Raw genomic sequence first — 13158 nt, forward strand, 5'->3', positions numbered from 1 at the left:
AGAGAAGCCATCCACGTGGTCCCAGCTTACCAGTTAATTATTATAAAATACTACTTTATAATATCTATTAAAAATCTAATAAACGTTCATGTACTTGAATGCCCTTGGATTAGCCGTCAAATTACGTTCATTTGCCATTCCCACGATGTCAACCGTCTCTGCCAAAACTGATTTGTTCCGTTCCCTTTAATGATTTACGTTGATGAAAGCACAGGAGATTTTCTTGCAACTTCGGGGGAATGAAGAGAGCTAATATTAGATTATGATGGGTTAACCTCCGTAATGATTAAAGTTACTGCATAACCACACATGGAGTAGCAAAACATGGACGCGGTCCTTTGATAAGGTTCATTCATTCTCCGTCCCCTTGTTTTGACTTTTTGATCCTCGCCATTTCTCTCACCTTCAAATTGTTACATTATGCGCGTCGTTGCAATTAGTTAATTCTCATTATATTTCCTTAATTATTACTATTACTAAAAATGATACTCTATAATGATAACAGTTAATTAACGCTGATGTTAATTAAATTATTAAATATTAAATACATGATTAAATGCTTGGTGATTAAAGAGGTGTTTAGATAGAATCAAAAACATGATTTTAAAAGTACTTTTATGGTGTATAAAATAAATATGTAGAGAAATTTATCTCGTTTTATTAAAAAGTGATTCTGAAAAGTGTTTTTAGATGCTTCTAAACACCTTTTAAATTCAAACCCGTGAGCCGGTTTTTGATTAGACGCAACTGGAAATTAGCAGCAACAGCGAGGGCATATGGGTCTTTCAAAAAAGGCCCGAAGTTCGCCGTAGCCGTTTAATAATTTTGAAAATATTATCTCTAGTAATTTTTCCGCGACAGATTCTCACATTTCCTCAAAGTATATCCTTGAAGGCGTACTCTCGTGGAAGCCCTGCCATTATCGCCAAACCCATTTCTTCTTCACTGGGATACACACGAAGCGAAATTAGGAGAGCGTCCGGCTATCTTAATTGATTTGGGGCTTCTCCTTTTCATCTGCTTTCAGATCTGATCGCAATCCTACTAATCTCGAACCGCTGATCTCGATCCCATTCATACTGCGCTCCTCGTTTTCACTGCGTACGTTATTTAAGGTACGCATAATTGATTAAATTTAACACCCTCCCCCCCTCCCTGGGGCTGTACCTCATGGAGTTTTCGGTTAAATTCTGAAACTTGACTCAGTTGAATCGCAGATTTGGTGGATTCTGTTTCGAGCATCACTTTCATGCTCCTCATTGAATTCCATTTTCCCTTCAGTTGTGAGTATTCCTAATTTCCTTCGGACTTCGTTTGATGTGTATTTTACTTTTCCCTTTTTATGATTTGTGTTGGCAATATTTTTTTGGGTGAAGGTTGTGCATAAACAGATCTTGAAAATTGGCGCCCCAACGACGTTCCCAGCGCCACATGGGTGGCCAGATGCAGCAGAGCAATGCTGCGGCGACTGCTCTGTATGACCACGCTGGCAGTGGGCCTTTGCACAATGCAGGGCCTGCCGGTGATGCGGGTGATGCGGTCATGGCTCGGTGGTTGCAGTCCGCCGGTTTGCAGCATCTGGCCTCTCCGTTGGCTTCTAATGGTATCGATCATCGCCTCCTCCCCAACCTTCTAATGCAGGTACTCATTTTGCGGAAATAGAATTTCTTTACATTCTCATTTGTAACGCACTGGTAAATTGTTGTCTTCTCTGTCGATTTTTTTCCCCTTTGAAAAAAGATCATACTCGTTTACCCCCTCTTTCAATTTTTCAATCTAATTGTATTATTGCAGGGTTATGGGGCACAATCGGCTGAAGAAAAGCAGAGGCTCTTTAAGTTGATGAGAAACCTCAATTTTAATGGGGAATCTGGTTCAGAGCCGTATACACCCTCTGCCCAAAGTTTTGGTGGAGTACCTGCATCCGATGGGTTTTTTTCTCCCGAGTTCAGGGGGGATTTTGGAGCTGGGCTCTTGGATCTTCATGCAATGGATGATACAGAGCTTTTATCTGAGGTATGATTCATATTTTGGTACAGTGCTGTTTATCTCTTGTCTGAGGTATCGGGATCAATCTTCTGCCCACTTGTTTGGGGGGGGGGGGCTTTGATACGATGTTAAGAACTACTTGGTAGAAACAGTTAAAGATGTTAGTTTTAGGAGAAGGACGGGGAATTTTTTTTCCTCAGTTTTTTTTTTTTTTGGTGTGATTGAAAATGGTAGGAATGAGAAACACCCAATCCTATTGAGCAAGGCACCACTGGCATGCTACGGATAAGCCCATGGATGGTTTTATTACATCCCAGCAATGCTCATTGTGCCCATCCATTTCTGAATTTATTATTGTTATTTCTTCTCACGCAGGTAGTTTAAGTGTCTGCACTTGCATATTTTGTTTTGGTTCTGATTTCTTCTCTTGTCAGCATGTTATTTCAGAACCTTTTGAAGCATCGCCCTTCATGCCTGGAGGTGCTAGAGTAGTTGAAGACAGTTTCAATCCGGTAAACAGCAAGCAAGAAAGAGGAGAAGATGTAGATGCATCAGTTTCATTACCAACGAATGAAAAAGACAATAATGCAAGGGAAAATAATGTTGCAAAGATTCGAGTGGTGGTACGTTTTATTGGATGACATCATCTATGTTTCTTAATTACTTGAGTCTTCCTTCGGTTAACTTTTCTTATATGAAAAAATTGACTTCTTGTCAGGGGGAAAAAAAAAAAATCGACTTGTTTCAGATATGATGCTCGCATAGCAGTATTTTCTTTTTCTTTGTAGTTTGATTAGTTTGGATTAAATTTAATAGTTGATTTTGAAGTTCATCATGGTTGTTAGGCTATAGTGAGGGCTCGGATGATATATTTCTACAACAGCAACAAAAACAGCTATTGCTGCTGCTAGTTTCGCCATTATTCTCCCTGGATAATAGTTCACCAAAATTTACAGCATTTTTGTTGAGACATTAATTGGCAAAATGAACTTTAATTAAAAATTCCATAATTGAACATTACAAAATTCAATTTTTAATTCATGAGCATTTGGAATTTGAAATATTAATAATTATATATATTTTTGGTTATACTGAAATAGTTATAATTTTAATTATAATAATAGTTATTCTTCTCTAAGTTTTGAAATATATGTTCTTAATGTTTGTTTTAGGTCCGCAAAAGACCTTTAAACAAGAAGGAGCTTGCTAAGAAGGAGGATGATATTGTAACTGTGTATGACAAAGCATATTTGACTGTCCATGAGCCCAAACTAAAGGTTTGATTTTGTGAAGCAAACTATCAAAACCATGCAGCTAGATGATAATTGCTTGACACAGAAAATAGTAATGTTTTTTTTTTGGGTGATATTTTAATTCTTCTGCTGTTCTAAGATTAGATTGTTTCTCTGTCCTGTAAGGTTGATTTGACAGCTTATGTAGAGAAGCATGAGTTTTGTTTTGATGCTGTTCTTGATGAGCATGTTACGAATGATGAGGTAAGGAAGCTGTTGCCAAAGATTTAGTTTACTGTCATTATAATATGGTCTTCTTGATTGTCATTTGTCTTGATAACTGTTACTGGCATTTACTGCATTTACAATCCATTGCTTCTCCTTGTCTTCTTGGTTTTGGTTAGTTAGATTGAATCACAATTTGCATGCTTTGCACCAAAACAGGTGTATCGGGAAACAGTGGAGCCAATTATTCCTACAATCTTTCAGCGTACCAAGGCAACGTGTTTTGCTTATGGTCAGACAGGTGAAGAATCTCTTAAGTCCTCTTCGTATACTAAATACAGCCCATTATAATTGCCATTGGTATCTGATTTTGCATTGAAATCATTGTAACTCTGCAGTATTATCTATCCATGCATGACTATCCCCCCAATTCTTGTTATGTCCTGGTGGCATGTTATGCATCTAAGGAGTCGTTACTGGTTATAGATGTGTTCAGTAACTGAGCATTTGCATTGAGCCTCAGTGGAAACAGAAAGCAAGGAGGCTCGCTCAATTGTGTTTCTGACAAGTGTGTTTTATGTGGACCAATTTATTTAACATTTTAGATTTTCATAAATGACGTAACCCGTTGGAAGGCTATTAATAGCCTTTACCTAAACTGAGGAGGTGATTGTATTTGATGGTAGATGCAGTTACACGTGATGCATGGTGCGAACTGTCAATCTGACTTTCAAACAGATTATGCACCTTTTAAAAAGGAATTTGTAACGGTTGGAACTATATAAACTTGTCATCCCTTTCAACTGATGTTCTTTGTTTCTCAAAGTTTCATTTATGCATGTAATTCTTAGTGTTCTTCTTTCAGGAAGTGGTAAAACCTACACAATGCAACCGTTACCACTCCGAGCTGTGGAAGACCTTGTTAGACTGTTGCATCAGCCTGTTTACCAAAACCAGAGGTTTAAATTGTGGCTTAGCTACTTTGAGATATATGGTGGAAAACTCTTTGATCTTCTGAGTGACAGAAAGTGAGTATTTCTTATGTATCGTTTTTTGAAATATTTTATTATGATTCGATTGTTCATATTAACACACTTGCTGTACTTGATTAAATACACAGATAATTTTGATGAAGGTGATATTACAGCTTGTATTCAAGCATTCAGGGTGCCTTTAAGATCTTGTATCGAAATGACCACTTCAGTTTTGTGATGAGGAAATTAATTAGAATATGACGTTTTTAACTTTTGAACCAAGGTGTCAACCTATTTACCCAAGTCACTTTAATCACTTCAATATCTAGCATAAGCGTGCATTTTTCTATTTCTTGTTTATGTGCGTGTTCATGAATCAATATCCATTTTCGTCAGCCAAAATGCATAGACATTTATCCTTTTCTTTTAGAATGCATTGATCTGTAAGCTGTGCGCACTTTTGGCTATAAACTGTTAATGAATTGTTGCATGATTTTTTTTGTTTTTCTTTGAATAGAAAACTTTGCATGAGAGAAGATGGACGACAACAAGTTTGCATTGTAGGGTTGCAAGAATTTGAAGTTTCTGATGTACAAATTGTCAAAGAATTCATTGAGAAAGGGAATGCTGCCAGAAGTACAGGATCCACTGGTGCTAATGAAGAGTCCTCCAGGTCACATGCTATCTTACAATTGGCTGTGAAGAAGCACAGTGAGGTGAAAGAGAGTAAACGGAACAATGATGGAAATGAGGCAAAAATTGGGAAGGTTGTGGGGAAAATTTCGTTTATTGATCTTGCTGGAAGTGAAAGAGGTGCTGACACCACTGACAATGACCGTCAAACTCGGTACTTTTTCTACTTTTAACAAAAATATCTGATTAATTTTTCCCTTTTGTCAAAAAAGCAACTACCACTAGCGTTGCTATATGGAATTGATTTGCATATGTCCCCCCCCCCCCCAAAAAAAAGCAAAAAGAAAAAATTAACGTGCTGCCGTTTTCTTGCAATTGGTGTAAACAAGGATAGGCATTACTTCCTGTCTGTTTCCACTTGCTTTATATAGTAACAAATCTCTTCATGATACAACGTTATGCATTATTTACTCTTCAGGATCGAGGGGGCAGAAATCAACAAGAGCCTTTTGGCTCTGAAGGAGTGCATTCGTGCCCTGGATAATGACCAGATTCATATTCCATTTCGTGGAAGCAAACTCACAGAGGTGCTTCGTGACTCATTTGTTGGCAATTCCAAGACTGTTATGATATCTTGTATATCTCCAAATGCTGGATCTTGTGAACACACACTCAATACATTAAGATATGCAGATCGGTATGTACTTCCCCATAGTATTGACTGCAACAAGTTAATGACTGGGCAGTTCCCTACATTGTTCTTGTCTGTATTTTTTAAGTGATTGGTCATTAAATATGAGCAGGGTTAAAAGTCTATCAAAAAGTGGAAATCCCAGGAAGGATCTGGCCTCAAATCCTGTACCACAAACATATAAGGAGGTTTCTTCCATATCAGTTCCAGCAAGTGCTTGTTCAGAGGACGTCAATGATCAGCGTCAAGAGGTGAAAACAATGGATATAGGCAGAAGATTGGTGGACAAGGAAGTTCGTTTATACAGCTCTGCTGCTGACGTTGACAAACAGCCTTCAAATCTTCCATCTAGTTATATGTTCAATGGGCGAGAGGAGAAAGGCGTGGCTTCTGCTTCAATGGAGAGGGAAAGGTCTGAAGTGAAGAATTCTGTTAGTGATGCTATCAGCAATCAGAAGATGAACTCTTATTCTCAAACCACAATTGATATAGATGACAAAGTTCAGAAAGTATCTCCTCCTCGTAGAAAACCTAAAGAGAAGCCAGAAAGATCTACAAACTGGCTGAAAAGGGATGCTAATGGTCCTGATCTCTCGACAGCAAACTCCAAGCAGCAGACCACTGGGAATTATAGCACAACTACTATTGGATCTAGGCAATCTGAAATGGAATTATCTCCTGATGGGAATATCAATGCAATACTTGAGGTTCAACTAAGTGGAATTACTCTTTCTTTGCCAATGTTCGGTTGAATGCAAAACTCATCCATTCTTTCTGTTAAAATCTTAATTTAATTTTGCAGGAGGAAGAGGCATTGATTGCTGCTCATAGGAAAGAAATAGAGGACACGATGGAGATTGTTCGCGAAGTAAGTGGTTGCTTTTTCTTATAACCAGATGAGTCTGTAGTAATTGCTTGTCATGTATCATCAAATAGAAAAGTTAAAGGCGTATAATTCCTCTCGTCTTAAGCTATTGCCAACAGTTTTCGAAAGTTATGCATCCGTCTCGTCTTTATATAGTATTAGACAGGCACATCAAACCAGTGGAGAACCTTTTGAAATGCTGCAGGATTCTTAATGAATGCTGCTCCGTGCCTTTTCCCTTGGATTCTCATACTAGAAAATCTCCCCTATTATTAATACCTTGTTGAACATCTCTGAGAAATTACTAAATTGGCATGGCATTTTCAAAATATTACTTTTTTTTTTTGGGGCCCCCCACCCCCCCGGGGGGGGGTGTTGGTTTACCTTGGCATGTTATTACTGGCTGCTGTGTCCTGCTGATGTTGGTGCTTATCTAATTATTCCTTCTGGTTTCTCAGGAAATGAAGCTATTGGCAGAAGTGGACCAACCAGGAAGCCTTATTGATAACTACGTAGCCCAACTGAGCTTTGTGCTCTCTCGCAAAGCAGCTAGTCTGGTTAGTCTTCAAGCTCGTCTTGCGAGATTCCAACACCGACTAAAGGAACAGGAGATACTAAGTAGAAAAAGAGTACCTCGCTAAGAGACTCGGTTTCTGTTATTCAACACCGAGTTGTATGTCATCAAATGTAATTTTTCACATGCTTGTTAGCGATTTTTTTTTAAAATAATAAACAAATCATTTGTCGGATATTCAAAGTAAATTGCCTTACATGTAAATTTGTCGCTAGTGATATGATGGTGGTCCCCATGCAGTTGCCAAGTTGAAGCAATGTATGAATGTGCGCCCCTGTGACGTTAGTTTGAGGGCGGCACAGGAAAAATGAAACTACAGAAATATAACATCCACTTGTTTCTTCCTCTCTTTCTTTTCTTCTCCTCCTCCTCCTCCTCCTCTTTCTCGAGCGGTGCCTCTTTTTTTTTTGTGCCAACGAAAACTATTTTTGTCAAGAGTGAGTTATATTGTTTCAAGCATACAACCCTCGCTTTAAGCTTTCACACACCACAAACATACACTGGGGTTCATCTTACCTGTTTTTCGTCACGTAATTTTAGTTTGAAAATTGTAGGTAGCCAGTTACTTGTCACTCAAAATCGTTGCATGTCTTCTAGATAACTTCGACGCTGTAAGTAGTGATTTTATTTACTGTCTGTAGAGTGTTATACGTCACATCAGCCTCTCGTGACTATGTAAAAAGGTTAAACACCGAATGGGATTCAGAACCAAAACATTCTGCGAGTAATAATGCGGCACAAGACATGGGATAAGAAGAAGCATGGATAACAAGGGCGGTCCTTTGCCTGACAGGTTGAAAGTTAGTGGCCCCATCCTAGGAGACTGTAACAAAAGTTTGTCTTACATTTCATCTTTCTTTAGTTCTGCCGGTTAATGAATTGTAAGAAACTTAACACCTTGGGCGATAATTTGGATCCCTGAATACCATCGTCCTATGCAAAACTGCAGACTGATGATGTCTCCGACATTGGCAGCTTATTCAAAGAAACATGAATGTGGCGCGCTGGCAGAGTCAAAGCATGCATAATGATTAAAGAGGATTCATAACTAACATGATCTGTTAGAGTACTCCTGGACCAATGCACCAAAAAGTGAGGGCCTTTCCAGCAATCTCTCCGGCCTATCAAATTCCTTTGCATATCCTGTCAAGATACAGACGCGATTAGTTTATGCTTATATGACTGAACAAAACTGTTGCAGTAGACAGCAGTGCCAGATGATTACCTGCATCTATAACCAGAACCCTATCACAATCCATAACAGTGGGTATTCTGTGAGCAACACTGAGAATGGTACATTTTTTAAAGTCCTCCCGGATGATCTTCTGAATTACAGCATCAGTTTGGGAATCAACTGATGCTGTTGCCTCATCCATGAATAGTATTTGGCTGCGTTTCAGCATTACCCTTCCCAAACATAACAGCTGCCTCTGCCCCACACTCCAATTGTCTCCGCCATCCACCACTGCAAAATTCATCCCCATGCTATTATTATAATTACTACTACCATCATCATCATCATCTACCTCTCAACTAAATAATACAATCACATTGAATTAAGATTAATTGCTGAGAGGATCGAGACCTGAAGCATCCAGTTTCTCGGTCTTTGCAGCCACTACGTCCTTCAGTTGGCACCGCTCGAGGCTCTGCTTCAACAAAGCTCGAACATGTCATGCAATGAAGAATGTCATAAGAACATATTAAATTATGCTGGGTGTGATTAATACCTTCCAGATTTCTTCATCGGAATACAATTCATTTGGGTCTATGTTGCTTCTTACAGTTCCTTCAAAGAGAACAGGCTCTTGTGGAATGATACCAAAGCGAGACCTGAGATCATGAAGTCCCAGGGTGCAAATGTTGATGCCATCGATCACTATTTTCCCATACGAAGGCTCAACCAGTCTGAATAACACCTGCACTAGCGTTGATTTCCCACTCCCAGTACGCCCTACTATCCCAATCTTCTCTCCTCCTTGAATGCTTAGCGTGATTCCCTTCAGAATGAGCGGTGTATTTGGCCGATACCGAACCTGCTCGCCATATTTACACATAACTGGAGATGCTATAGTTTACTCTAATCTTAATTGATGTCTATACAATAGTAATATTGTACAGATAGTGTAACAGGCAAGTGTCATATAAAGGTTTCAAATGGCTCCCAGGTCCAAACTGATTTGGGTGGAGTTTACCTGCAAATCATGTAACTTGATGCAGCCATGAGTGGGCCAATTGTGCGGTGGAAGGCCATCAGGGATTCTCCATGGAGATTCTGGTGTAATATTGGAGAACTGCTTTATTCTTTCGACTGAAACCATTTTGTTCTCAACTTGGCAAGTCAAAGTTACGGAAATTGCCATAACACCACTCAGAGTCAGGCCATAGGATAGAGACAAACCAACATATTCTGCAATACCAAAATGGCATCACTTCGCTGAGAGACCATTGTTGTTGCCAATAAAAATTCTTGCATCTTAACCATGATGAGGCCTTCAGCTTAAAAAAGAACTTAAAAAAAAAAAAGAAGATGAGCCCTGAGGATGTACCTGGCTTCATGATAGCACTTGGCAAAAAGATCATAAGCATTGTGGCAATGCAAAGGAAAACCACTCCAAGCAGGTCTAAGCGGAAAGCAAGCCATTCATATGATCCATTGTTGTGGAATTCCATCCTCAAGTTTGCATTCACCCTATTTATATTTTCTTCACAAAATGCGCCTTGTTTCCTAAAGCCACGGATTGTCATGACACCAGAAATGGTCTCTGAAAATTGATGAATCACAGGAGCTTTTGCAATAGAATCAAGCCGAGTCAATTCCCGAGAAGATGCAAGGTAATATTTCTGCAAAGTACAAAATCAAGTTCACGGGTTGAATAAACTTAAAAATTCTGTAGTACCTCGGCAAATTCTGCACAAATAAATCAACAGGTCAGTTCATGTATCCTACCCGGTACCAGTTGTTGAGCCAAATCAATGGAAGAATAAGGAAGACAATCTCCCAAGCATTTTGGCAAGTGACGAAGAAGATGCTAAGTAATGAGAGGTACGTCATCATGACCATGCCGATGAACATCGGAATTACTATATCGATAAAGAGTTGATCCGCAGACATCTACACAAGCCCAAGACAAAAGATAGTAAGTCCAACAGCATTTTTATTATGGAGAATGCAAGCTCATCTTGTTTCCTAGCAAATATTAGAAGTTGAAGGAAGTTGTAGACTCACACGACTAAGAATTCTGCCAGAAGGAGTGGTATCAAAGAATGACATTGGTGCGTGGAGAATACTTTGAAGCATTCCAGTGAAGAAGCTCTGAGCTGTCTTTAGACCCCAATGTGTTACTACGTACGATCTGATTATGACCATTATGCATGAAATAACTCCAATACCGGCGTACACGCCAATGAATAGAGTGGGATTAAAGGAGCGATCTTTTGAAGTTTCAAATGCCAGCCAGTAGTCTCCAGCCATCATAGCTGCAGTCCAAATTAGAGTCATTAGCAGGACTACTGCTACTCCCCACCATCCATATGCTTCGGTGCAATATTGTTTGTATACTTGGAAATTGACTCGGCCGGTTTCTTTCTCCTCATCTTCAATGAGCTTTGATGTTCCCTTATCAGAATCAGACTTGTCTTCCTCTTGGGAGTTTATTTTCTCACTGCTTTCCCCTTGTTTTGAAGGTGGACCAGAAGCGCAACCAGATGTGTCAGTCCTTTCTACAAGTTCCATAGAGGCTTCGTGAGCAGCCACAAGTGCGCCAAAATCCAGGCCAGATTCCAGAAGTTCTTTGTACTTTCCGCGTTGCACGATCTTCCCATCTCGCATGACCTTTTTGTTGGCACCACGCAAGTTCAAGTTTAGCAGTTGAAACAACTTGAGTATAAGGTCGGTTATTTCATAATATTTTTAGTTCGTGCTTAATTCAAGAAAATTAATGTTATCATACCAAGGGATGATTTTGATGGAATACAAGTAATGCATCTTTCCATAAACAACTACTGCGTCGTGAGTTTTCTAGTCATCAGTAAGATGACTTTTGTGGAAATAAACTATGCTGAAAAGTTGAAGATATAGATTTGAGAGACTTGCGAGGGTATACGTACTGCTATGAGGTCCACATTATGCAAGAAGTCAACTTGGTGGGTTACAAGGATAATTGTCTTGTCCTTGAGAGCTCCCATAAAACATTCCTGCAACAAATTAGACCGATCAATACCTTTCATTATTTGTCATCGTATTGGTGGCACTAACAGTTTATGCATGAACCCAACTTTGAGTTTCATGTATTTGTTGTCAGGTTTTTTTTTTTTCATTTTTTATTAATAGGCCTTCGTTACCAGATTTCTTATAAGGAAAAACGTATGTTGAGTGTCAGGAAAAATAAATAAATTAGAAAGTTTAAGCACCATATAATCCCACTCTCTGCTATATGGGGCTTCATACCTCATATCGTTGTTTCATAAAACAGCATTATATTAGGAACACCAAAAAAAGATCCATCATTTGGATTGACCCAGATTGTGGAACCTCAGTTACGACTATTCATTACGCGAACGGACGTCACATTTTATAGGACCAGCAGTACGTAACCAACATAAAAGAGCATGATATACAGCTCTAAGATATTGAAAGCGTGTGCGCCAAAGAAGCGATAGAAATATTTGAGGAAAGTTGAGCTGAAGCCTAGCTGACCTTAAAGATAAAGGTTCCAGTTTGAGCATCAACGGCACTAAATATATCGTCAAGGAGATAGATGTCACAGTCCTGATACACAGCTCTAGCAAGTTGTACGCGTTGCTTTTGGCCACCGCTGAGGTTTATACCCCTTTCTCCAATCTCAGTCTGGTCTCCATGTTCTAACATCTCAAGATCCTTTTCCAGGCAACACACTCTGATGGTTTCCCGGTATTTCTCCCTATCCATCGGTAATTCAAACAATATGTTCTCTTCAATCGTCGCATTCCGGATCCACGCAGTCTGTGCTACATAAGCTGTTTTCCCACCTACTCTGACCTATAAGAATTTGATACATGTAAATAAAATTCCTTTTATGGCATCTGAAAAACACAATAACTAGTTTCTTTGTAAATGTGTAATGAAGTAGAAACTAGGAGAGTAATGACGTAATTTTATGCTTTAGTCTACAGATTTTTTTTTTTTTTTCCCGAAGGACAAGGCTTTAGGCCTTCCGAGGGACAAAATTTTATATCTGCTCCTAATTTGGATTCTTATATAACATGGACACCAATGATGCCACGGAATCTTCCATAAGTCAGGCATGCAACAATGGGAGAGTAAAATTGAGCGCAAACAAACCTGTCCTGAGATCTTGTGCATTTCCCCTAACACCGAAGCCAATAGTGAAGACTTTCCTGATCCAACAGTTCCAACAACTGCAGCGAGAGCCCCATTCTTTATTTCCAGCTCTGAAACTTCCAGAGCCACCTTCTCTCCTTCATCATCCCATGAGAAAGACCCTTCTTTTATTTCCACAGCTACGTTACTGTTATTGTCTTCTACTCTCTCTACCACCGAACTTTCATCCAACCCCCACTTTTAATGTACTCATCCAACCTCCCAAGGGAGACGATTGCTTGTGAGATGGAAACAAGAGCTTGAGGGAACATCCTAACTGGTTCTTGCAGTATTTTGATCACTGACATTACTGTAAACACAGTGCCAGCATCAAGATGAAATCCCAGAAGAATTGCTGCTCCAAAGGTAAGAACTGCTATCATAGTAGGAGAAACCCAGAGAACCCCAATGTTGGTAGCAAAAGCATACATGAACTTCCCAATCCAATGATACTCCAACTCACGAAAATTTCGTATCTTGCTGCCAAAATGCTCCTCCCATGCTTGGAACTTGATGACACGCACATTATTAAGCATATTAGTCATGGCCTTCATCCTGGAATCACGATTCACCATTATACTGTACGAGAAAGTATTGTTCCTTTTTGAACCCA

The 13158-nt window shown here is 39.3% G+C and overlaps 1 protein-coding gene and 1 pseudogene across 3 annotated transcripts; one reads left to right on the forward strand and one right to left on the reverse strand.

Moving 5' to 3' along the window:
• Positions 1 to 886: 886 nt before the first annotated feature.
• On the forward strand, positions 887 to 7528 carry LOC114751797 (kinesin-like protein KIN-13A). Of its 3 annotated transcripts, none has more exons than XM_028940469.1 (14): positions 887 to 1101; positions 1207 to 1283; positions 1377 to 1641; positions 1795 to 2016; positions 2424 to 2612; positions 3162 to 3266; positions 3408 to 3485; positions 3666 to 3747; positions 4312 to 4474; positions 4938 to 5267; positions 5532 to 5750; positions 5857 to 6451; positions 6547 to 6612; positions 7068 to 7528. In XM_028940469.1, exons 3-14 carry the CDS (start codon positions 1432 to 1434, stop codon positions 7248 to 7250), a joined length of 2442 nt encoding a protein of 813 aa, XP_028796302.1. In that variant the 5' UTR covers positions 887 to 1101; positions 1207 to 1283; positions 1377 to 1431; the 3' UTR covers positions 7251 to 7528. The 3 variants fall into 3 exon arrangements, with proteins under 3 accessions (XP_028796302.1, XP_028796300.1, XP_028796301.1); XM_028940467.1 differs by having other exon boundaries at positions 1218 to 1283; XM_028940468.1 differs by lacking the exon at positions 887 to 1101 and having other exon boundaries at positions 1108 to 1283.
• A 385-nt stretch (positions 7529 to 7913) lies between these two features.
• Positions 7914 to 13150, reverse strand: LOC114751798 (ABC transporter C family member 14-like; annotated as a pseudogene).
• Between the last annotated feature and the right edge of the window lie 8 nt (positions 13151 to 13158).

The sequence above is a fragment of the Neltuma alba genome, unplaced genomic scaffold (assembly GCF_004799145.2).
Source record: "Neltuma alba isolate B1F8T4 unplaced genomic scaffold, ASM479914v2 tig00007114_pilon, whole genome shotgun sequence".
NCBI classification, from domain to species: domain Eukaryota; kingdom Viridiplantae; phylum Streptophyta; class Magnoliopsida; order Fabales; family Fabaceae; genus Neltuma; species Neltuma alba.